At 48.6% G+C, this 24,118-nt stretch overlaps 1 protein-coding gene across 1 annotated transcript in view; it reads left to right on the top strand.

Annotated features, from left to right (window-relative positions):
* The window catches only part of rapgef6 (Rap guanine nucleotide exchange factor (GEF) 6), a 42,259-nt gene extending 18,613 nt beyond the window's left edge, over positions 1 to 23,646 (top strand). The window contains exons 4-30 of the mRNA XM_068745039.1: positions 499 to 630; positions 1,322 to 1,505; positions 2,143 to 2,279; positions 3,809 to 3,967; positions 4,405 to 4,557; positions 5,262 to 5,426; positions 6,306 to 6,413; positions 6,682 to 6,885; positions 7,656 to 7,764; positions 7,877 to 8,120; positions 10,132 to 10,143; positions 11,327 to 11,484; positions 11,926 to 11,940; positions 13,391 to 13,631; positions 15,712 to 15,879; positions 15,971 to 16,186; positions 16,395 to 16,606; positions 17,396 to 17,519; positions 18,526 to 18,549; positions 19,479 to 19,699; positions 19,937 to 20,110; positions 20,236 to 20,382; positions 20,477 to 20,596; positions 21,809 to 22,061; positions 22,152 to 22,684; positions 23,106 to 23,447; positions 23,516 to 23,646. Of these exons, the coding sequence (XP_068601140.1) occupies positions 499 to 630; positions 1,322 to 1,505; positions 2,143 to 2,279; positions 3,809 to 3,967; positions 4,405 to 4,557; positions 5,262 to 5,426; positions 6,306 to 6,413; positions 6,682 to 6,885; positions 7,656 to 7,764; positions 7,877 to 8,120; positions 10,132 to 10,143; positions 11,327 to 11,484; positions 11,926 to 11,940; positions 13,391 to 13,631; positions 15,712 to 15,879; positions 15,971 to 16,186; positions 16,395 to 16,606; positions 17,396 to 17,519; positions 18,526 to 18,549; positions 19,479 to 19,699; positions 19,937 to 20,110; positions 20,236 to 20,382; positions 20,477 to 20,596; positions 21,809 to 22,061; positions 22,152 to 22,684; positions 23,106 to 23,447; positions 23,516 to 23,538 (4,578 nt within the window). The 3' untranslated portion in view covers positions 23,539 to 23,646. The remainder of the gene's footprint in view (positions 1 to 498; positions 631 to 1,321; positions 1,506 to 2,142; positions 2,280 to 3,808; positions 3,968 to 4,404; positions 4,558 to 5,261; positions 5,427 to 6,305; positions 6,414 to 6,681; positions 6,886 to 7,655; positions 7,765 to 7,876; positions 8,121 to 10,131; positions 10,144 to 11,326; positions 11,485 to 11,925; positions 11,941 to 13,390; positions 13,632 to 15,711; positions 15,880 to 15,970; positions 16,187 to 16,394; positions 16,607 to 17,395; positions 17,520 to 18,525; positions 18,550 to 19,478; positions 19,700 to 19,936; positions 20,111 to 20,235; positions 20,383 to 20,476; positions 20,597 to 21,808; positions 22,062 to 22,151; positions 22,685 to 23,105; positions 23,448 to 23,515) is intronic.
* Positions 23,647 to 24,118: the final 472 nt, after the last annotated feature.

The following is a 24,118-nucleotide window of genomic DNA, read 5'->3' as shown; positions in this document are numbered from 1 at the left end:
ATGGGAGACCCCTTAAAGCCTCCCCCCCATCTGATAGGAGGAAAGAGGGGGGATTAGAACAGGATTAAGTCTGTGGTGTGACTAGGAGCCACGAGAATCTCCACAATTATTCACTTGCCCTGCCACTCCCTCACCCCCCCCCCCCCCCCCCCGTGCACTTATTAACACATTTTCCTATTTGTGTTGTCACTTTCTCTGATGGTGGCGCCGTGACCTTTCAATGGCTGCCTAACTGCTGCTGTAAATCAGTGCGTTAATGAAGAGACCCGAGCGCCGCCGTCGGACGCCATCACTTATTCAACGGTTCACAGACAGGATATCTTCACTAACTGGGTGGAAAGCCAGGGTGTGTGTGTGTGTGTGTGTGTGTGTGTGTGTGTGTGTGTGTGTGTGTGTGTGTGTGTGTGTGTGTGTTGTTTGGTATCTATCGAACTCTCTCTTTTTCTCCCCCCCCCCCCCTCACCCTCGCTCTCCCACTTCTTGTCTCTGTCTGAACAGCTTCCTGCAGACCTTAATAAGATGCACCTCACTGACCACGCCCACCAGCAGGTGATGCACGTGCCTCCAAGCCAATCAGGGTGCAGCATCGCGAGCGACTCGGGGAGCAGCAGTCTGTCAGATATTTACCAGGTTAGCGTTTCTCTGCTCTTTGATCTCACCCGACTTTAGTTCAGTTCTATTCAGAGTTTTAACAAATATTCTTTCCTCTCATTGCCTGTATTTTCCCCTCTGTTAAACATTTCAAGGTAGCTTTTATTACACATCCGTTGCCTAAGACGGTTATCGTCTAATTGGTGTCATCCCTATCCCTCCTTGTATCACGGCATCAGAGGTTATACATCCCTTCTACCTCCATCCTTCCCGTTGTGGAAGTAAAGGTCATCTGCAGGAGATGAACATAAACCTTTAAACTATATACCTTGATGCAGGTAGAATCCTCATTTAGCAAGTATTCACGTCAGCCCTTACTGAAGGCTGTTCCCAGTTTCAGCTCTGAACACAAACTAAATCCCCAAATCTCGTAGCTACATGTTGCTGTTCCTCATATCATGCACATCTAAAATCCCTGATGCGTGTTTGTGCCTGTGATGTTAGAGAGCAGCTCCGTTTGACTAATGAAGGTAGTCTCAAGCTGCTGATGAGCTGGTTTGATCATTGCTCACTGCTGGCCTCAGAAACAAGCAGGACGTTTAATGATCCTCAGTATATCTACATCTCTTACATCCCAGCCGGTGACGAGCAGCCGGGGCAGGGAGGTGAGGCCGGGCAGTTGATGTGGTATCACTAGCTTCTGTGGTGCCTTCTCTACTCTCTCTCTCAGGCCACAGAGAGCGAGCTCGGCGATGTGGACCTGTCTGGGCTTCCAGAGGCTGCGGTGGACAGCGAGGAGGAGGAGGAGGAGGAAGATGAGGACCTGGAGAGGGCCTCGGACACTCTCGTCGGCCGAGACCTGGTCCGAGAGTGTCTGGAGAAAGACCCAGCGGATCGCAGCGATGACGACATTGGTCAGTCTGACTCTGACTTCACCAAGTATTTCTCTTCTATAACCAGGATCACTGTCCATAGTACACGGAAAGCCCCCCCCCCCCCCCCCCCCCCATGGTCTCCAGACACCATTGCCCTTCCAGTGTGTATTTTTAAATATGCAATCAGAGTCCCAGCTTCATTATCAGGGCCAGTGGGGGGGGGGGGGGGGGCTTCAGCACCAATTGGATGTAATACAGTGTAGAGGGGTGTGTTACGCCCTTACAGAAGTACTGTAATCAAAACCTTTCAGTTTGTTTGAATAACATTATTGGGTTCTCGTTATTGCTTGAGTGGGATTATAATTATTAATAAAGAGCTTTTGATTATGACCAGTGCGTATTTCCCATATATTACCTTCTCTAGTGTATCTTGAGTATTCTCAGCATGCCAGATTTCTGTTTTGCCCCTCAGGATTTCCTCTCCTTTTAATTAATGGGGGATGCACAGCATCGTAGTGTGTTAGCGCCATCGCCTCACAGCAAGAAGGTTCTGGGTTCGATTCCCATCAGTGCGCTGTTTGTACGCGGTGGATGCTAAAGTGAAATGCTCTGCACACGTTTCACAGCGGATGAGTGCTCTTTGTAATTCCTTTCTTCTCTCTCCTTTACAACGCAGAGCAACTGCTCGAGTTCATGCACCAGCTTCCTGCCTTCGCCAACATGACCATGTCTGTGCGCAGGGAGCTGTGCAGCGTCATGGTGTTTGAGGTGGTGGAGCAGGCTGCCACAGTCGTACTGCACAACAAACAGGAGGTAGGACTGGGCCGGTCCATGCATCACAGCTTTGTGCCAAAATGTTTATTGCACTAAAAACAGGAAATGATCAGCTTTATTTATTATCACAGCCACACTGACAATTTAATGGCTGTTCCATTTGCAGGCTTGCTGATAACTCATTGTGTTGTTAATATAATGAAAGTGTCAATAATGACATTTGTCTTTTGGCAGTCTCAAAAATGTTAATGTCATCTTTCAAAATCCTGAAAAAAAAATACACTTGAGTGTCGTGGGAATAAAAAGCATATCATGGAAAATCCCAAAAAGACGAAAGAAACACCAGGATTATTCACCTCCTTTCCACATTCTCTCCATCGCTCTGCGCCGTTGACCCTCGGTACCTGAAGTTCTCTTCCTGCTTTACGTCTATCCCTTACCTCACTCTTCCCCCTGGGACCTTTTCATTTACACACACGCACTCTGTTTTACTACTGCTCACCTTCATTCCTCTCTTTTCTAGAGCAGACCTCCGCTTCTCTAGATTCGCCTCTACCTGCTGCTTGCCCTCGCTGCAGATCACGACGTAATCTGCAAGCTTCATATTCAGTCTATCCATCACCAGGAACTCATATCCGCTGCAGAGTTAAAGCCCGTCAATCACCTGCTGCACAGTTAATTCATTAAGTTACATGCCTGAGAAACAGGAGCTCTGTCTGCCAGCCGGCAACAAAACATCCACACACACACACACACACACACACACACACACACACACAGATGTGCACGGTGTGGGTCTCCGGGCTTCCATACTTCCTGTGTTGAGTTTGATGGACGGCTCTCCTCCACTGGACTCTGTGAGGAAGGTTAATGAGGAGTTTTTGACTTGCTGAGGGGTAGAAAGTCTGCAGGGGTAGAAAGAGAGGTAGAGACGGCGTGCGTGCGTCCATCACCATTTTATTCAGGACCAAACCACCTGAAGAGAATTCTCATATGATCTCAGTATTAATTGTATACGAGCAAAGGGATAGGCTTTGTGTTCAGCACACGGCCCTGCGACACCAAAGTGCATATCTGGATAGATATTTAAAGAAACAAATCAGTGAAACTCAGAGATTGAAAATAAAATGCACTTTTGAATAGGGGGGGGGGTTGCAGATACCTTACTTTGCCTCCTTACGGCAGTATATTTTTGGTTGAATACCGCTTCCACTCTGAGGCTGACAGAAGGAAAGAGGCACTGATGGTGAGCGAAAGAAAAGCTGCGACTGATATAAACCGACATTGGAGGATTTGCAGGGCGAGAAGCAGAATGAGGGAATATGGGCTGTAGTTGTGCAGGGAGCCCCCGGGGGCTCATCCGCCTTCTCTCCATACCCTCACACTGAGGATGAGTGACTTGTTCTATTGTGGCTGCCAGCATTTACGTTTTCTGGAGACACAATATCCCTTCAATGCTGTCCTCCCGCCTCACACAGTGGCTGTGCAAGATATTTCTTTATCTGTGGGGGGGCGGGGGGGGGTGGCTTCTCTGCATGTTTTAAGTGCTGCATGTTTGATTTGTGCAGCTGGACCTCTGGTATGTGATCCTGAACGGGGCCGTGGAGATCAGCCGTCCGGAGGGACGAACGGAGACTCTTTGCATGGGCAACAGTTTCGGCATCTCCCCCTCACTGGACAAGCAGTACATGAACGGAGAGGTTCGCACCAAAGGGGACGACTGCCAGGTAAAAATGACAACGTTTAGCGCCGCAAAGCTTTCCCGCAGATCTAGATCTGAGAAGTGGCGCTAAAAGGTTTACAAAGGTACAATCGACTTGCGCTAACCTTTATTCACACTCCCCAGTTCCTCAACTGCACACATCACTTCCTGTCTTCAGTACATTGGTCAAACTGAGCCCAAATGCAGAAATGAATGAATCGGTCAAGAGAAGCGAAGCGCTGCTGCGTTAGCACGGCTGCAGCGTCTCTCTAGTTGAGAGAACGTTTTATCTAATATTCAGTTTGGTATGATCACCCTTCCTTCATCCCCCCCCTCCCCCCCCCCCCACGCCTCTCTCTGCTCGCTCCGTCTCGTTGCCTGAGTACCCGACTGCGGTGCAGAGAGAGCAGCGTCTCGCTGTACAACCAGTTCACCGGCTTTCCTCATGTCGCCCTCGACCAGTTCGTCTGCATCGCCCAGGAAGACTACTGGCGCATCCTTAACCACGTGGAAAAGAACACGCACAAGGTGGAGGAGGAGGGGGAGATCGTGATGGTGAAGGAGCACCGCGAGCTGGACCGGAGCGGGACCAGGAAGGGACACATCGTCATCAAGGTCAGCGAGCAGAGTTCAGTCGGGGTTCGAGAGTGCTTCTAGAGCTTGTGAAGTGTGCCGTGACGCTTTTACATCGTTTGGGGCTCCAAGGCCCTTTGATCGCCCTGAGCCTCCAGAGACAACCAGGTATTGATCAGATAATGGGCCTGAATGATTCTCTCAGCCAGCGCTGTGGGCAAGGCTCCGAACAACCCATCCAGTGGAGATGAGTCAATCCGCAAGCGTTAGCATTTCCGCTTCTGTTTTTCAGCTTCGCTCTGTTGCAGTTGGATTAAAGTGGACGCGTTTGTAGTTTCTGCTCCCTGTCGAATGATCCGTTTCGCCGGGAATCCTTCGCTTTCCTCGGATAACAAACCCGCTGAAACCCGAGGAGTCCAGATTGTGTCTCTTTGTTATGGATGTATTCAAAAGATTCTGGCAAAATCTTCAATATTCCGTACAAAAATAGAAATGTGTGTGTGTGTGTGTGTGTGTGTGTGTGTGTGTGTGCATTTTCATGATTTATTGATGGGTGCCTGACAGCTCGGATCAATAGCGGCCGCGTTAACGTTCATGTCACGGTTATGATTAATGTTGAAATGGTCCGACTGGTGTGTGTCGAGTGTGTGTGTGTGTGCGCTTTGAGGCCTTTGTGTCACTTCAGCGGTCATACATGTGTGTGTATGCGCGAGCGTGTGCAGCATGTTCTCCTCTGTGTGCCGCAGGGAACCCCGGAGCGCCTCATCATGCACCTGGTGGAAGAACCGTCGGTGGTGGACCCCACCTACATCGAAGACTTCCTGCTCACCTACAGGACCTTCCTGTCCAGTCCCATGGAGGTCGGACTGAAACTGCTGGGCTGGTTCCAGGTGGACGGCCTCCGGGACACGGTGAGTTTGGGTGTGGGTGTGGGTGTGGTCAGCTGGTCGCGGTGAGTTATTAAGTTTAACGCAATGAGTTTACCTGGCTCTCTGCCATTTGGAGATTCACCTACTTTACCTTTTCTTTTCTACCCAATCAGCTGGCAGGGGGGGGGGGGGGCAGTAGTGGAGAGAATGCAACCTCATCCAATCGGTGCTATTTACATCTCAGAAGTAAATGTCCTTAGGTGCCGATCATGCTGATCAATATGATTTCAACCAGCTCAGCTGTCCTTGAGCCCAGCAGTGATTTGTTCACACCTGACCCCCCCCCCCCCCCCCTCCCACCTCCCGTCTCTCTCTCTCCATTAGCGCTTTAAGCTAAGATTAGGCCGGTACTGTCAATAGTCTTTAGTTGTTTAATAATCTTCAGCTCCATTAAACAGGATTAACTCTTTGCAGGATGTGTAAAGAGAAGCGGAGCGATGGCACGAGAAAGGAGTAGAAAGCGGCCATTGATTTACGCTCCGAGTTGATTTATTGGTCTCCGCTTTGACGTTTTGCAAAGGTTGGCATAATGTTGCCACCGGTGTAATTTTCAGTTGCGGTTTGCGTTTGGTTTTTCTTCTAAGTTTTACGAGAGGAAATGAAGCAATCGATGGCTGAGCTTTGTGTACAGCCACACTCTGTGGATCCTCTCTGCTGTCGGCAGTGCGTTACCGGTGACAGACACACTTATGGACGGAGACAACAGAAAAACACACACACAACAGAACGCAAGAACACGAGGGGAATCTCTTACTCCATTATTCCCAAGTGGTTAACAAAGAGGTCCACATAGTCATTCCATTCAGCTTCAGGCTCCTTAAGCGGCCTCCAATTCCTCATCGTGTGTTTTGTGTCTCCCAGGTAACAAGAATCGTGCTGCTGTGGGTCAACAACCACTTCAATGACTTTGAGGGTGACCCAGCCATGACACACTTCCTGGAGGACTTTGAGAGACGCCTAGAAACAACAGTAAGACGAAACATCAGTCCACATTTGGTTTTTGCTTAACTGCAGAAATTCAGGTCATCTTGCATTTGGTTACTTTTTACTCCAACATGTCGGAGTCTTCAAAAAACCGTACCTTGTGATGAGAGAATAGCAGTGCAGCTAGAATAACATTTCTGTTATTGTCTAGATTCTCATCTAAGATCCAGCGCATTTATCCCTAATTACATTCACAAGGTGGTTTTTCACTGCTCGGGCTCATCCTTTCCCCCCGTTTCTCATTCCTTGTCAGAAAATGAAGGGCCACTTGCGGCTGCTCAACATAGCATGTGCCGCTAAGGCTAAGTGGAGACAAATCACCCTGCAGAAGGCGTCCAGGGAGTCTCCGCTGCACTTCAGCGTGCAGGGCGGCAGCGAGAGAGGGTTCGGCATCTTTGTGGAGTCCGTGGAAGTCGGGAGCAAGGCTGCAGAGGCGGGACTCAAGCGGGGCGATCAGGTCAGAGGACGAAGCCGCTGCTCTATCAAATGGTTACGCAGAAACGACAGCTGCTGCCCCCCCCCCCCCCCCCACGTCTGTTTGTCTGGATCTTGATGACATTTTCAGGAAATGTTGGGAATGTTACCAGGAACAGATTATTACATTTTGATCGCGATCCAGAGGAGATCCTGGACTCTGGATAAGGTTCTGTTTCTGCTGCCTTCACCAAGATGCTGTGGAATTGGTAGCTAGAAAGATCTAGATCTAGAAGAAATCTAGAAGAAGTCTGCTTTTAGTGAATAACTTCTAAACTAATAATGACATCAACGTGAATCCAGTCGCTAAACGTTTGTTTTCAAGGAATCTAAAAATATAGATAAAATTAATGTAGGACGATCATTTTTGGTATAAATCACAATATAGGGGGACTGAGGTCCTTTTCTAGTTTTATATATATCATTTCCAGGTTCTTCATCGAGCGTTGCAGCTTGACCAGTGTGTTCAGCTCTAGCAGGCAGAGCTCTGGTTCAGGGGGAGGGTGATAAACATCCAATCCCCGACGCCATGCTCTGACCAAGCCCCACCCCCTCAGTGGGAGAGAGCGTAATTAAGTAACTTTGCATTTAGTAAACTGCTGAGTTTACATATCAGCATGTGTGCTGAGTCGACATTTGTATCATGACTGGGAAACCCCAGCGTTCCCGGGCTGTTTAATTCCAGACCACTCCAGCCTGCTACTGTTGATCAATACCCCCCCCCCCCCCCTGTTTATACATGTCTCGTTTCAGATCATGGAGATCAACGGGCAGAACTTTGAGAACATCTCCATCTCCAAAGCCGTTGACATTTTTAGAAACAACACGCACCTCTCGCTCACGGTCAAAACCAACATATTTGGTGAGTTTCTCGTCCACAAAGAGCACAATCCATTTAATCCAGTTAATTCCATCGCCCTCCAATTAAAAACGATGACCGTTCCTCCTCTGTCCCCGGCCATTCGTCCATCCAGTCTTCAAAGAGCTCCTCAGCAGGATCGTGCATGAGAAGAAGAACGGTGGCCCCCACATTCCCAAGATACAGGAGAAGAGAGGCAGCCGCTTCTCCATCCCTGACCTTCCTGGAGACATGGAGTTCCCCACAGACCACAAGAGCACCAGGAAGATGAAGGCCAACACCGTGTCAGGAGGTAGAAACAAGATCAGGAAGATGCTGGAGAAGACACGCCTCAGCATTCTGCCTCCCAAACCGTTCAGGTATGAGGTTGTGTTTGAATGGGAATGAAATACGCATTAAATCTACTCCGAATATTCTCCCACAGTTTATGTGCAGAAGATGAAGAGGCACCAAATTATGGCTGAAGTCCTGATCTGCTCTTGGAAACTTGAGCTCCACAGAACCTTTTTCCATCTCATCTCACAGTTTCTAGTTTTGCCGTGGCCTGGGATGCTCTCACAACATCTTCAGCTTCGGTATTTTCAATAGATCCTAGCCAAATCCCAAGAATGTGATCGGCATCATCGTCATTACCACCATCATCATCATCCTCATCAAATAACCATTGTCGTTGCCATCCATAACCGTCCGTTGTGTTTGCAGCATCTGGAGCAATCGAAAGCGATTGTGCAGATGGAGGCTTACATTCAATACCCCCCCCCCCCCCCCCATGACGTGCTGATACAGCCTTGATTTCATTTCAAGCCTCTCCAGGCCTCATTAAGCGCCGTACTGTCAGGCTGTGGGAGAGAAGATGCCGCTCGGGCCTTGTTAATTACAGCTTTAACCAATCGGCACCGTTCCCGTGACGACATCACACCCACCCCGCCTCTCGTTCTCTCGTGCGTCCATCTCCTTTTGCTTTCCTCTAACCCCGGCTCCACACGGTGATCGTGTTCACAAAGCTGCACAGTTTGTGTGATCACGGCTATTGATCCGGCTCGGCGCATTCAAAGGCTCGCCTCCGAATCGTGTCGATCTACCAGACGAGAGCCTTCATCACTTTAGTTTTTTTTTTTGCTGCTCCGCACCATTCAAACCGATTAAAGGGGCCATGGATGAGAGCGGGTGGGTCCAAATGGATCTGTCGGGGCCTGATGCAAGCAACATCTGAAAGGGGAGGTTGTCCACTGTGTGTGTGTGTGTGTGTGCTGCAGTTTTAACTCCCATTTGTCTGAATGACCTTCTTTAACGGCTCAGAATCCTCTTCAGCCTTTTGTCAGCGCTGCTTCTTTCTGTTCTTGGCTAACATTTCGCTGCTCTTCAGACAAGGACGCTTTGGCAATAAACAAGTCTCTCTCTTTTTTTGTGCCAGTTTAAGATTTTCCTGGCCAATGTGTGGACCCTTAATGTCATCCTATATTGATCAATCCGGGAGACTTGCATTCCACAGATAAGAATCGAATAAAAAAAAAAAGGGACCGAGATCTGAGCCTTGGGCCAGTTTTTCTCTCTCGTCTGAGATGACATTCACCTCGTAGCCCCATGCTTCCATTTTCATCCTCTTCTAGATTGTGATTAATGCACATGTGCCCAATCATGTTGCATCACATTATAACAACTGTGTCGTTGAGTGTTTGTGCATTTCAGCATCCGTCCTGCTAGAAGCTGCTGCACCTGATAGAGTAGAACGACGGATGATACACTTGAGGGGGCTTTACTTTCTGTCACAAAAGAGGTTCTACATTTCGAAGTAGAAGTGAAGTCACTTTCTACGAGTTACAAAACATTTCTCTAGTTTCTTAAATAAAAAAACATGAACCTGCAGATTTCATAATCTTTGACTTTTTGATGCCGTGTCTCACAGACTCGTAATGTTTGTGATGCAGGGAGACGTGGGTTTCTCACTTTGTTGTGCAGCGGGTTGTGGGTCAGGCAACAATGAAGGCTGGCAGAATGAAGCAAACAGAAATGCAGATCACTGAACACGCTGCAAAGAATTGGTGCTCAGCGCAGCTTCTTTTTCTTATTTTCACAGCGAGTGTTATTTTGTTTCTCCGTTCAGCTTTGTTTTCCCTCATTGCACGGCGTACAAACAGAAATAATAGAAGAAGCTTCCTTTCCTGCTTATTTCTCTTGCCCGTGCTTCCAAACGCTGTTTCTTTTTTATCCGTCCGCCCTTCGTGAGTGTTTGTGCCGCTCTGTGTGAGCCGCTACGCTATTCTTGTATACCTGAATGACTTAAGCAAAACACTGTTTGTGTCTGTTTGTTTGCTTGTTTTCTTTTCTGTTTCACTCTTCTGAATGTTGTCTTTCTTCCCGCTGCGTCAGAGGCCTTTTTGGGTAAGACCTTCCGTGTAACGCTGCCACCATTTCCCACTATATTCCTCATCCAGCCGCAGCCCGTGCAGACGCACCGACTAGCGCTGCTGTAGCATTGAAATGCTTCATGCTAAACCTTTTTACACGACAATTCCATGACTTTAGGTTTTCTTTCAATTTGTATTCTTTCATTTTTTCTGCAGTGATTTGTTTTATTATTTAGCCAATTGGTGCTAAATATAATTGAATATGGTATCAAAGCATCATCAGCCGTTGTTGTTTTTGCATGACCATTAATTTATTAATGCTCAGTCCCGCAGCGTCTTCAGTACAAACTGTACGGACATACAGAAATATTTATTTCGAATCCATGCACCATTAACATGATTGTTAAAAGCACTAAATTTAACTGCAGAAGCCCCGATTTGAAAACTCCAGTCCATTCAGAATCCCAACACTCAGCATTTGGTGCCACACGGATCCGGATCCAGATCCAGATCCAGATCCAGGCCGTCTAATTTAGGCCTGAATGTTGCTTGGAGCAGGTGGAGCAGACGTCACTCAGAACCAGTTCAGCTTCATAATGGGACCAGTTAATGGAGACAGAGGGCTGAGCACCAGTACTGGTTCTAGAAAGCTAAGAGCAGCGGCTCCATGTGCAAATTACACCGATTAAACACCGGAGTGACCTCAGATCCTCATTCCTTTCATCTCATGTGTGCGTATGTGTGCGTGTTCAGTGTCTACCTGAACGCTCCGTATCAGGCTTCTCCTTAGGAAAGAATTCCAGCCGTGCCACTGCTGGATATGAAAAAGACAAATGCAGTGATGTCGGTATCTTGTGTTGTCGTCGTGTGAGGGACGGCACTTTGATTTCATCTCTTTTCCACGCAGTTATTAGTAGGAGAATTTCATATACTCTCCAAAGAACAGATCGAACCCCCGTTCGGATGCGTGTGCTTGAAACTCAAAGCGCAAAGAACATTCAGCCATTTATTTGTTTGTTTAAAGAAATGTCTGCTACTGCAAAATAAAATTAGTTTTAGGCCAATACTGAAAAAATGCTTTCATGTATATATATATAAATCCTATTTTACTCGTCTCTCTTATATCACACCTTTTTCTAAATCGCTCCTCTTCCCGATCCATCCATCACCCTCCTCTATTCCTCCTCCCTTCCTATCATTGCTTCTTTCTTTCCCAGTGATGGAGGCATGGGCCAGTCTCAGGACGACAGCATCGTCGGTACCAAGCAGTGTCGTCACAGCGTGGCCATCATGCCCATCCCCGGCAACCTCTCGTCCAGCAGCCCCGACCTGCTGCAGCCGGCCAGCAGCATCCTGGACTTCTCCAACCCTGCAGGTAGGAGCCAATGAAACACTAGTGAGCAGCGTCGGTGAGCGGGATGGTGAGGGCGCACAACGCAGCCAGGATTCATTTCCTGTCTGTAATTCTACAACCGTCAAATGAAGGAAAAGTTCAGTCCAAACCAACAATTCTTATTTATCCCCTCGCGGATAAATGAAGTGCTTTCGAATTGAATTGTTTCTCCCGTGCACATCAATAGGACGTCCTTTTGGTGAAAGTGATCCTCACGTCTCTCTTCTTTCTGTCTGCTGCGTCTTTTTTCTTCCTCTGCTCCCATCCTCTTCATCCGTTTCGCTTCCTCTTGCTGTGATGTTAAACAGATGTTGAAGGGATGAATCACGTCTTTCCAGTTTGAATGCCTCTCTCTGCTCTTCCCGTACTTTCTCCTCTTCTCATGTTGACTTTGTTCTCTCCTTTTCCTCTCTGCTTGCCAAGCCCTGGGCCTCTACTGTAAGTATACGACCCTCGAATGCCACAACTCGGTGGAGCTTCTGTGCAACCTCCCCTCCACTTTTTGTCTTTCATCCATGACTCTATTTTCCACACTGTCTTTGCGTCTCAGCATCCGTAACTACATCCTTCATGCTCTTGGTTTCTATTTACATTTCTTCCACTTCTCATCTCTCCTTGTGAGAATACATGAATATTTTTGCTCAGCGGTTGCCTTCAGGATGAAATAAGCCTGTTAAGCATTTTTTATCTTAATAAAAGTGTAAAATTATTCTCTCAAGAAAACGGGAGTGGGGTCTGTTTGTCCCTCATGTTTAGATTTTCGATTAACAATGGTTTAATTTCAGACAAGGGTTTCTGAGGTGGAGCTCAAAACGCTTCAATATTTTCTTACAAACTTTATAATAAGGGGTTATTTGATATTTCTGGGATATAAGGAATATACTAAAAATACATAAAGCATCTTTGTAGCAGATATTTAGGATAGAACGTCTTCCTATCCTTGTCCTTCTGCATGCCTCAGTCAGCCAACAGATGTAGAAATCCTCAATTCCTTCATTCAAATATGACAGATCTAGAATGAACCTGCGCTAACACGGTGACACATGCATTCAAAATAAGCATCGGTTCGATCATCAGCATTGTCTTGAACTATGCCGTGATTGGCATCTCCGGCAGCTTGCCTGTCGTCATTGTGCTGCTGCTGCTCCAGCGATGAGGAAGATGAGAAAGGTGCTTCAGCTGTTGCCGTCTAAAAATAGCGCAGAGACAGATGAGAGCTCTTAGTGCTTAATAAAGTCATAAACACACTGATCTATTTTCTGCCCGGTAACCAGGATGTCACAAACCCATCAGTAAAGCGAGAGCTTTTACGAGAAGGTCTCTTCATCATCACCTGGTTGAGGTGATCGGAGTCTCGGGCCGCCTGCGTCTAATGGGCCGTAGCCTCTTCCTCTCTCCATCCCGACATCTCCATTATTTAACACGCGCAGCACAGTTTGAGTCGCGTGCTGCTGCCCCAGAGAGCTGCAGCTTTCACTCTGGCCTCTTACGCTGCTAATCATATAGTAAATATATGTTTAAAGTCAAACAACGGTGCATTCACAGCGTTTAGTGGTACGTTGCATAACGTGGCTCAGTCAATAGTGTAACCTTTAACGATTCGTTATTGAGCGAAGGTTTCGGGTTAACTCGGTTTCGATTGTTTCTTCCTTTTTTCCCTCACCGTGATGAAGGTGCAGATTTCATTGGACTGACTGTCCTTAAACCTCACATGCATGAGCTTCAAACTGCAACAACGCAAAAGAAAGCTGTCCGTTCCTTTCGAGCTGCATGTGATGATGAAGTTTTGCTCTAAACTGGACCACGCCAGGTCATGCACTATGGAAATACTGTGATTTTTTTTAAATTTTAGAGCAAATTTTTAATCTCCTCTATTCTTCCTCTCCAGACATCCCAGACCAGGTGATCAGGGTGTTCAAGGCTGACCAGCAGAGCTGCTACATCATCATCAGCAAGGACACCACGGCCAAGGATGTGGTCGCGCACACCGTCAATGAGTTTGGCTTCATTGCCGCGCCCGAGACCTACTCCCTGTGTGAGGTTTCGGTGAGCCCAGAGGGAGTCATAAAGCAGCGCCGCCTGCCAGACCAGCTCTCCAAACTGGCTGATCGGATTCAGCTCAACGGCAGGTGAGAATGTAGCTGCTGCAGTTAGCTAGACGCACCTCGACCGGGGGCAGACCAGGCGGTCTGTGAGGTATTGTTTATTGTTTAAAAGCATCCCCATTAGCTGCCACAAAAGTGACGAACTAGTCTTCCTGGGGTCCACATAGAAAGACGACACAAAACATAATACACATGATAATCACAATTCACTTAACAATAATAATCTAAAAGCAATAAAACATTCTAAAATTATAAACATCAGACATTTTTAAGAAAAGTTATTACATTCATGCTTAATATTTCCATACTCACATTTAAATAGTGCATCCTTAGGTGGTATTTAAAAGAGACTTTACTATTAAAATCACGTATGTTCAGTGGGCAATTATTCCAAAGTGCGATAGCACGAAAAACAGTCCTCTTCAAAGCATTCGTCTTTGGGCGCGGTAAAATAAACTGCCCATCATTAGCCGACCGAGTAAAATGAGAATAAGCCATCTGACAGTTTGAGGTATCACGTGGGAATGACTCGACCCGACCCATTTTTTAGCCTCTGCAGAAGAATCTGGACTGAAACCAACCCGATGCTTTTCGCTCGCTTTGAGGCACAAATCAGGACTCGCCTTGTTCCAGTGAAATTAATAAATCTACCAATGTCGCCTTGTAAAAGCCTGTTTGCTCGTTTTTGACAGCGGAATCACTTGGTTAGAATGACGTGTGTTTGTCCTGAACCAGCATGTTTTTTTTTAGATGTCTGCAGCCTGTGGCGAGTAACGTTGCTGTCTTGCTGCTGGACGCATTCCATTTTTAAGACGAAGGATAATTGGACTGCAGCCGTAAAGTCTGCCTCAAAATGACTCCTCTGCTAGCCCCCCCTCCCTGGTCTCCTCCGGTCCCTCTCCAGTCCCCTCCCAACTAGGTTAGCATGAATATTTCATCCTCTGTCACGGGCGGAGGCCTCAGCGAGACAGCATGGCACGTCTGGAATTATCATACGCGCATGCAGCTCTGCACGATGATGCAGATGCAGACGCATTCCTAGTCCAAATTATACAGATAGAGTAAGTAAATAATGTGTTTACGCATCCACGTGCTTTTATACGTCTTAAATTCTTATAAGAAAGATGCACTCACCCAGAAGAAGCTCATGGTATTACCCCCCCCCCCCCCATGGGTTTGATGGATGACTGCATGGGAAGAAAATGTCAGAGTGAGATTGGTAGCAAAGAGGTTGAACTCTGGAGGTATGAGCATGCAGCATCTATATAAATATAAATATATATATATATATAGCGCCTTTGTCTTTATATCTCTGGCAAATTGACAATCCAATGTTCTTTGGGGGTTTTTAAACGGAGATGTTCATCAGATTCACATTTAGTGCATCTGCAGCTCGGTTTGCACTCGTCTTTTATTTTTTATGCCAAGCAGCAGGGGAACTCTCTCATCTCTAGTCCCCCCCCTTCACGCCTCTGCCTCTCTGCAGCTGATTGACAGATGGTCTGGTGGGGGGGGGGGGACGAGCCGGGCTCACAGCAGCCCTGCCAAAACACACACAAACACACACACACACCATTAGCCACTCCAGTTATTTAGCACCACTTTGTCCATCATTAATTTAGTCTCCTCGATTTTTATATTGTGTGTTTATTTTAGTTTTTTAATATTTAATGAGTCTTCAGTTTATCAATTTGTATTTCATTTAGTTTAATTAGCCTGTGAACACTGAAGGAATCTCCACCACCCTCTCTAAAGAGACTTTGAGTGCGTCTGGATGTCCTTCCCTGCGTGTTAAAATTTCTTTTTTTTTTTAACACGCAGCGAACGTTCTGGATGAGAAACCGGATCCTGTCCATCCACCTGCCTGCCGTCTGCAGCTCATAATAAAGCATCTGAGTATTCTGAAAATCCAGAACCAGATCATCACATCGGCAGTATTTTACTTTATTGTGGATTTTTGCAGTATTTCTTTTTAAACACGACACAATTCCAGCTTTGATAGATTCACCAAAGATATCTGTGAATATCAGATGAGCGACTTTAATGCCTTCATTTCACTCTGGTTTTCGTATGTCTGACTCCAGAACATTGCCTCTCTCTGCAGGTACTACCTGAAGAACAACATGGAGACGGAGACGCTGTGTTCAGACGAGGACGCTCAGGATCTCCTCCGAGAGAGTCAGATCTCTCTGCTGCAGCTCAGCACCATGGAGGTCGCTGCTCAGCTCTCCATGAGAGACTTTGAGCTCTTCAGAAACATCGAGTCCACAGAGTACGCCGCCGTTGAAGCATCTCGGCTGTTTCCTGAAAGCTTATGATGCACTTTATAGAACTGTTTCTTTTCTGTTCTTCCTGCTTCCCAGGTACGTGGATGACTTGTTCAAACTGGACTCCTCAGTGGGAAGTGGGAATCTGAAGCAGTTTGAGGAGATGATAAACCAGGAGACCTTCTGGGTGGCCTCAGAGATCCTGAAGGAGCCCAACACGCTGAAGAGGATGAAGACCATCAAACACTTCGTGAAAATCGCCCTGCATTGCAGAGAGTGCAAAAACTTCAACTCCATGTTTGCAATCATCAGGTGAGAAGCGGGTTGCAGGAAAGTTCTGTGATTTTAGTTTTGAGAAATAAATAAATACCAAAGACGGATTGGAATATAAGAAGAACAAACAAAAACGGGAAAAGAGAAAATACTTTTCTTTATATTGTAAAACATACTTCTTCCAACCTCTAACCTTTCACCCTCTTTCCTACCATAACTCATTGTAACCCCCCCCCCTCTCCCATAGTGGCCTGAACTTGGCCCCGGTGGCTCGACTGCGCAGTTCCTGGGAGAAACTGCCCAGTAAGTACGAGAAGCTGTTTGGAGACCTGCAGGACGTCTTCGACCCGTCCAGGAACATGGCCAAGTACCGCAACATCCTGAGCAGCCAGAGCATGCAGCCCCCCATCATCCCGCTGTTTCCAGTGGTCAAGAAGGACCTGACCTTCCTACATGAAGGTAAACAAGCCCATTGTTCTGGCTCTATATTAACTCTTCGAGTGCCATTCAAAACCCAAACATTCACTGCCAACCCTGACATTGAAATCTGACTCTCTTCAACGTCCAATAACTCCGGAACGAAAAATGGAAGCTACCCACTTATTTTCCTGATAGAAAAAGAGACTTTAATCTATCATTTGGTAGGTTTGGCGTTTGCATAGTCACAGTAAAGAATATTCTGTGGGGCTTGGAATATCGGGAAAAATGTGTGAAAACTGGGGCACTAGCTGAGTTGAAAGTGGCTGGCGCTCAATGAGTTAACTTTACATCTTTTATTGTTTCATTGCCTCTTTGCTACATTTCCTTCAACTGACCATAAACCAAGAGAAAACCAGAAGCATGTCTTAAACTTGATGTCATTCTGAATATTCCGATGCTTCCTCTGTTTTGTCATGACGATAAACTTTAGTTTCGCTCGGGACCTTTACTTCTGCTAAAGAGTTCTGCCTCTCGTTATTAGTCCAGAACTATCCAACCCGACTTCTCCTTACGGCGTTCTCTAAAATGTCCGGGTGTGTAAGGAAATGAAAAGAAAGTTTCACTTAATCGGGGCGATTTAGACGAGCCACCGCTTTGATCTGGAATAGGAATGACAAGACAGAGCAAGGAGATTTTTCCTTTTTTTATTTGAAGATTCGGCTGAGAAATGTTACAAATGTCCCAGAATGTGAATCCTTAATCTCCTTGACGAGTTTAACACCTGACGTCACGCTCACTGTTGGAGTGTCTGTGTGTCTCTCCTCTCAGGCAACGACTCCAGCGTGGACGGCCTCGTCAACTTTGAGAAGTTAAGAATGATCGCCAAGGAAATCCGACACGTGGTTCGGTTGACCTCGGCCAACATGGACCCCGCCCTCATGTTCCGGCAGAGGTTGGTTTTGGCATTTGGCCCCAGAAGAAACGTTATTTGTAGAGATGGCTTAAGAGTTGGGGAAGACATGCAGCCAAATGGTGAACGGCAGAACGGAACCCCGGGGTCCGTAGCCTTGTTGGGTGTGTGTGTGTGTGTGTGTCGGGGGGGGGTCTGGACATAGTCTTGAGAGTCCTCAAAACCTCAAGATTTACCAATTTTGTCCTATCTTGACTCCATCTGGGCTGGTTTCATAAATGCAGTTTTCTCAAATCTTAAATTAGCTCAAAAAATAATTTCGATAATTTGTAGTTACAGCTTTTTAGTTTGTTTTTTTTGTGGCTCAGAAATGATCACAGTGCACAATTAGTGACTAGATCGTCAATCAAATTCCTGTATTTTTCCAGTAAGTGATGTCATCAACTTCCTTTAGTTGTTCGTCTCTTCCTGCTTCCCGTCAGTGGAGCCTGCAGCAAGTCAACACTTCTCACTCAGGGGCTTGAGTACAGTCCAGATTACAGGTCATTTAGCGTGACTAGAAACGTGAGTCCACCTGGACCTGGATCCACCTGGATGTCTGGATCAATCAGTTCCCCTTTACTTCCTGTCCAGTCCATGGCTCTTGCTGGTTGGTTCCTCTTTGCGAGGAAGCGTAGGATAATGCCACCCACGGTGCGTTTGCTTTGTGCGGCTGTGGATTGCAGCATGTTCAGCGCTGTGGTGCGTGACTGCCCCCTGCAGGCGCTCCTTCTGTACTGCAAGCGCAATCCGATTTCAACGTGAAAGCGTACAGCAAAAATTCAAAAAGAGAGGCTGCGTGAGAGAGGCCGACGCCCAGCTGCCGCGGCGGCGGAGGCGCTCTGCAGGTTGATATGGGGAGATGTCAAAATGTCTGGTGTCGTCTCATCTCCACTCATTCCCCCCCCATGTGTTTGTTGTGGCATGACCTCGACATAGTCTTGTCCACCCCCCAACACCCGAACCTGTCTTTAAGTCACACTTCAATCTTCACGCCTCTCGCTTGCAGGAAGAAGAGGTGGAAGAGTTTAGGGTAAGTGCGTCCCGGTACCGGCTCCATCCCGTTTCAGCAGAAGCTCAACCCAGCCTGCACCCCCCAGCCACTCGTTGTCTCTGCATGCAGCCACCTTCATCTGAGCGCACGTGTGTGTGTGTGTGTGTGTGCGTGCCTGAGCCTGTGTGATTAACCCTTCCATTCGCGGCGTCCATCCACCCGGACGACACTGAAGCCCATCATTAATTGTTTGTCTTGTTCATCAGACTGTGTTGGAGTCATGCGTCCTCTGTAGTGGACAAATGTCCACTACAGAGGACATGCTAGCGGGCTAGGATATGGTAGCTTAAACAACCAACTAAAAAGAAGAAGAGGAAAATGGTTTAGAATATCTCCCGTCTACTTTTGAATGTTTTTTTGTCCTTAATGAGAAAATAATGGACAGAATAGAATAAACGTCCTTTAATGGAAGTATAAATGAATGCAGCTTCAAGCGGTTGCTGAACCGGAGGACGAGGGGACGTGTCGTCATCAGGGAACTTTCTGAGAAGTACTTTCTGATACTATTTGGCTCAGGTTTCGCTGCTTTGTTTTATTGCTCGTGTTTCCGTCCTGACATCGTAATCCCCGTATCGGCTCTTGTGCAGCTCTTGTTCCCTAACCCTAACCCTTTCTGCCCCCGCGTGACAGAATGCCCTGCTGTGTTGTGATAGCATGGCACCCGAGCGCGTGCTGCCCCTCCTCTCAGTTGCATGGTCCCGTTTTTAAAATGCTCGGTCCAACAGGAACGGGTTTACAGTGGACGAGGAATTCTATTGTGGCCTGATTTATGTTTGATTTGACTGATTGTCGTTTGCGACTCGCTCCTTCTGCCCCCGTCTTCTTCACACATTCCTCTATCCTCTTTGATCCTCCATCTTCTACTCATCCATCTAAACTTCTATCACTCCCCCCCCCCCCCCCATCAGGTCTTTGAGTCAGGGCAGCACCAACTCCAACATGCTGGACGTGCAGGGCGGCGCCCATAAGAAGCGGGTGCGCCGCAGCTCGCTGCTCAACGCCAAGAAGCTGTACGAAGACGCTCAGATGGCCAGGAAGGTGAAGCAGTACCTGTCCAACCTGATGGTGGAGACGGACGAGGACAAGCACCAGATCATGTCTCTGCAGTGTGAGCCGTCCTACAGCACCTGTGAGTGGCGCCGGCTCATCAGATGAAGTCAGTTTTAGCCTAATTGTTGTTACAGGATCTTAGAAAAGTGCAAAATGTGCTTATTCTTTATGTAGCAGCAGCGGCGGCACGCTGTGAGGTTACGCTGCCCCCTAGTGAGCTCGCGTGTGTCCTGCAGGGCGGAGTCAGCCCATCAGCTTCATGTCGTATTTGCCACAGACGAACTGAACTCGGTTTTCTTACTCTCCATTCTTGTAGTGTCGAAGAACCTGAGTGAGAGACGTGCCACCAAGTCGGACATGTCTCCCGTGTCCCTGCGGTCGTCTCTGCCCTCCGGGAAAACGCAAAACAGGGTGTCGCAAGTCCTTCAGGTCCAGGTCCCTCTGAACCCCCTGAGGAAGAAGAGCACTGCGAAGGACACGGGGACTCCCAGTCAGTACACCTGCACTATACTTTAGATTCGCGTCCATCATCATATTGTCGCCTCCTTGCGTCACCCGGCGACGGACCCTCGGGACAGCGAACTATTGTTGAACGCCGTCTTTTCGCCTCTTCAGACTCCACCCCCCCCCAGGCGGTGAAGAAACCTCCTGTGAACTCGTCCGAGGAGTGGAACGCCAAGAGGCCGTCTGACGACGCCGTCTCCACCGTGTCCTCCCTTCACTCCAGCCCCACCGTGTCGCCGCAGGGCTCCCCGCGAAAAGGTGCTTTTTCCGGGGCGAGGGGCTCGGATAGTTGTTAATTGATCTCCCATCATCCTCTTGTTTCACATGAATCCCAATCCTTCCTTCTTTTCAGGCGGCGGTGTTGCCAAGTCCCAGAACTCCAGCCAGATGAACCTGTCGGGCTCGTCTTCGTCGCTGACCAGCGACGCCAGCACCAAGGCCGGCGCCGTCGGCCTGCGAACCTACGGCATAGGTGGGACTGTCCTCCACAAGAGGGTTCTACTGATGACCAGGCAGCGCAGGGAGGGAGACGCTCAGACAGAGCAGGAGGAGGAGGGCAGTGAAGACGAAAGGGGGAACACAAAGGAGGACAGGAGAGGGCGATCCGGTCGGGCAGACTTTAGCATAACGCTGCAGAAGATGAGAGCAGGAGAGACGGGCGTGAAATCGGTGCGTCCCGGGGCCCACAAGGGACCCACGACTTTGCCCCCGCCGGTAGGACCAGAATCCCAAGGGCCCCCCATCAGGATGAGGATGCTGTCTCCTTTGAGGTTACTGAGGGAAAGGAGTCAGTCCAGGGACAGGAAGGCGACGCACCGTCCTCCCCCGAAGGCCGGAGAAGCAATGGAAGCGTCTGTCCCCTCGTCACTCCAGGAAGAGAGACGAGGACAGGAGAAACAGAGAGCCAGGAGGGCGGTCAGTCCAGGCCTCTTCCTCTTCCTCTGCAGGGACAGACACAGCAGGAGGAAGACGGTGTGACAGTTCAATGAGCGACCCCCGAATGACCTTGAACCAAGCAGTATTGGACAAAAAAATATTATTTTGTATGTTTTGTCTTTTTGCAAATCACTTGATTGGTTGACAGTTTAATGTGACACGCCTCCAGGCCGGTGGTGTTTAAGCACCCCGTCTGAAACGGTGTGAGGCTCCTGTTTTAAGTTCCCGCCGGGAGTCGTTAGTTTTGGGAATTATGCTGTGAATGTTTCAGCGTTACGATGCGAGCAAACTGTGAAATGTCTCATTGAGTTTGAGACTTCTGAGTTCTAAATTTTAAATGTGTTACTGTTCGTTTTTTATTCTATTTTTCTTTTGTACTATTGACATTTAGAGGTTCTGGTCCGTGATTTCTTTCCTCGTTGCCACATTCATGGAAGTTTTCCAGCTGGCAGAAGTTTGGTTCTACAGGTTTCTGTTCGATAGAGTCTTAAGTGTGGACCCCCCCCCACCCCCGTTGATGCCTTTTGCAGGATTAACAGTTTCTAAACTGTAACAATCAAATAAAGATAAGTGTTATGGGTTCTCACTGGATTGACGCTGTTTCAGTTTTATTCTGTTAAAAGGGAACTGAACAATCAGGTTGTCTGAATGCAGAACCTTCCTGCTCTCCTTTTCCTTCCAGCTTCATTTGTTTTCGTTCTTCATGGTCATTCACACTCTGAAGTCCTCGATGTTCCCCTCTGTTCAGGTTACACGCCTCTACAAGCCGGTAAAGCAGACAACCTGTCGGATTCCAGTCACAGTGAGATCTCGTCCCGCTCCAGCATCTGTTCCGTGGACTCTGTCCCTGCCCCCGGGCCCGAGGAGCGCTTTAACGGCGGCGGCGGCGGCGGCAGGGCCGGAGCTGCTAGCGCTCTTAGCATCGCTATGACTCCTGCTGCAGCTGAGAGCGCAGCATCGCATGCACACCTCAACGCTGATTACAGCCAACCCAGCACAAGGTGATCCGCTTCAGATCCGCTTCAGATCCGCTCACTCTGTGTGGTTTGCCTGAATCTTCACAACGATGATTTGACTCCCTTCTTCTGCAGCAGCTCCCTGTCGTTGGCTCGAGGTTACGCGCTGCGGGGCTCCACGGTCACCTCCTCCACCTCGACGGAGGAGCTCGCCCTGGACCACGCCTCGCTGGACTCCGTGGCCGACAGCGGCCGCGGCAGCTGGACGTCCTGCTCCTCCAACTCCCACGACTCTTTCCAGATCCTCCCCGCCTCCTCCTGCCGGCCCTGGGACCACGGCATCCACGGGCATCCTCTGTCCCTCCCCCTGACGCATCTGGGCAGCTTCAAGCACACGCAGCTGGCCGGGCCCATCGCCGAAGTGGAGGACGCCGCCGGCGCCGCCACCAAGCAGCATTCCAGAAAGTCCAGCTCAGACCTGTCCAATCAGTCCAGGCAGAGCTGGGCGTCGTCCGGCTCGCTATCGGACACCTACGAAGGGAATTACGGGACGGTAAAGCGGAGAAACGCCTCGGAGCATCCCTCCTCTCCAACCAACGAGGACGGAGGGCAAAGCACAGACCCCGCCTACAAAACGGTGACGTCAAGCACAGACAAGGGCCTGATAGGTGAGGGGTCCGATTCCCTGTGAATGTCAGAGTTCGGAGAGGAAATAGTCTCGACACATGTAGTCTAGGAAGTAGATCAATACTTCGTCAACCCAGCGACGATCGGCCAATCGTTTAGCCCGATCGTTTTTCCTTCCATCTTAAAATCCGGATTTGTACATTTGATTAAAGAATCTGGAGTTCTCACCTCAGCTCTGGGAACGATTGATCGGGTTGATAGACGAGGAACGGCAGCTCCAGTCGTGTCTGTCGATGCAGCGTTCATCCCCTCCTTCCTGCACCTTCTTATTTTCAACACCTTTTGATGCATGTTCAGTAAAACATCACCATCATTTAATTTTTCATTGTTTTCTTTTGTTCACCCCCCCCCCCCCCCCTTCCTCACCATCCCTCCTTTCGTTTGATTTCCACCTCCATCCAGTGTATTGTGTCACCTCCCCCACCAAGGACGAGCGTTACCGAGCTCCCCCTCCCACCCCTCCAGGCTACCAGGGTCTGGCTCTGGGGGATCTCAGCCTCCCAGATGGAGGCGCCCCCCCCCCAAGGCCTCCTCACCTCAAACCTCCAGACTACAGCGTGGCCCTACAGAGGAGCAAACTCCTGCAGAGTCCCCGAGTGGCCGGCGGCCTGGCCGAGGCTCGGAGGCTGGCTTCTAACCATCACCTCCAGCACCAGGAGCCCAGGGCGGCTGGCTCCGCCCACTACCGCTCCAGACCGCCCAGCATCTGCCCCCCATCACAGGAGCTGGGTGACAGTGAGGACGGTACGTCGCACAGGACTGATCTAAATAGCGATGCATCGGTGACCACAAGCTAATCCTCTCTTTTCCAGATGAACAGGTGTCGGCAGTGTAGCGGCGGCGCCGCGCCGCGCACGCCACGGACCAAATCGTGTTGATCGGGCGACGGATCGGGCTAGCAGGGCTAGCCATCGGCACGTATCTAGAGCACATCTCCAAACCCTTGCCCACAACCCTGTGTGACATCATCATCACCCACGATGCACCTGTGGACCAGAGCACCTCTCTCCTCCTCACAGGACTTGTACAGTCATCTTTTTTTTTTTAACGCAAGAAGATTTTAGCTTCTTTTTAAAAACTCTTGAACAAACCAGAAAACAGAAGTTTGATGATGGACGTAAAAAAAAAGACGTCGGCCATCTTGGAAAACAGATCACCTCGTACCTCCAGTTAGCTTCAAGCTCTTTCATCCAAACGTTTGAATCTGTTGTAGAAAAGATTTTTGTGTGTATTTTTTTATTTTTTATTTTTTTTAAGCTTTGCAAATAGCGCGGCGGAGCAGATAAAGGGAAAACGTTTAATGCTGAATTTGAGTTTGTTGGGATTTCATGTTGCTGCTTTGCTGTCGGCTCTTTTTTTGTGGGGGGGGGGGGGGGGCGCGCTCTGCATGGTCCTCTATTAAACCCTGACAGCTC

Source organism: Brachionichthys hirsutus, chromosome 10 (genome assembly GCF_040956055.1).
Source record: "Brachionichthys hirsutus isolate HB-005 chromosome 10, CSIRO-AGI_Bhir_v1, whole genome shotgun sequence".
Lineage (NCBI taxonomy): Eukaryota > Metazoa > Chordata > Actinopteri > Lophiiformes > Brachionichthyidae > Brachionichthys > Brachionichthys hirsutus.
Note: the sequence above shows the minus strand (reverse complement) of the source record. Positions and strands in the feature narration are given on the sequence as shown.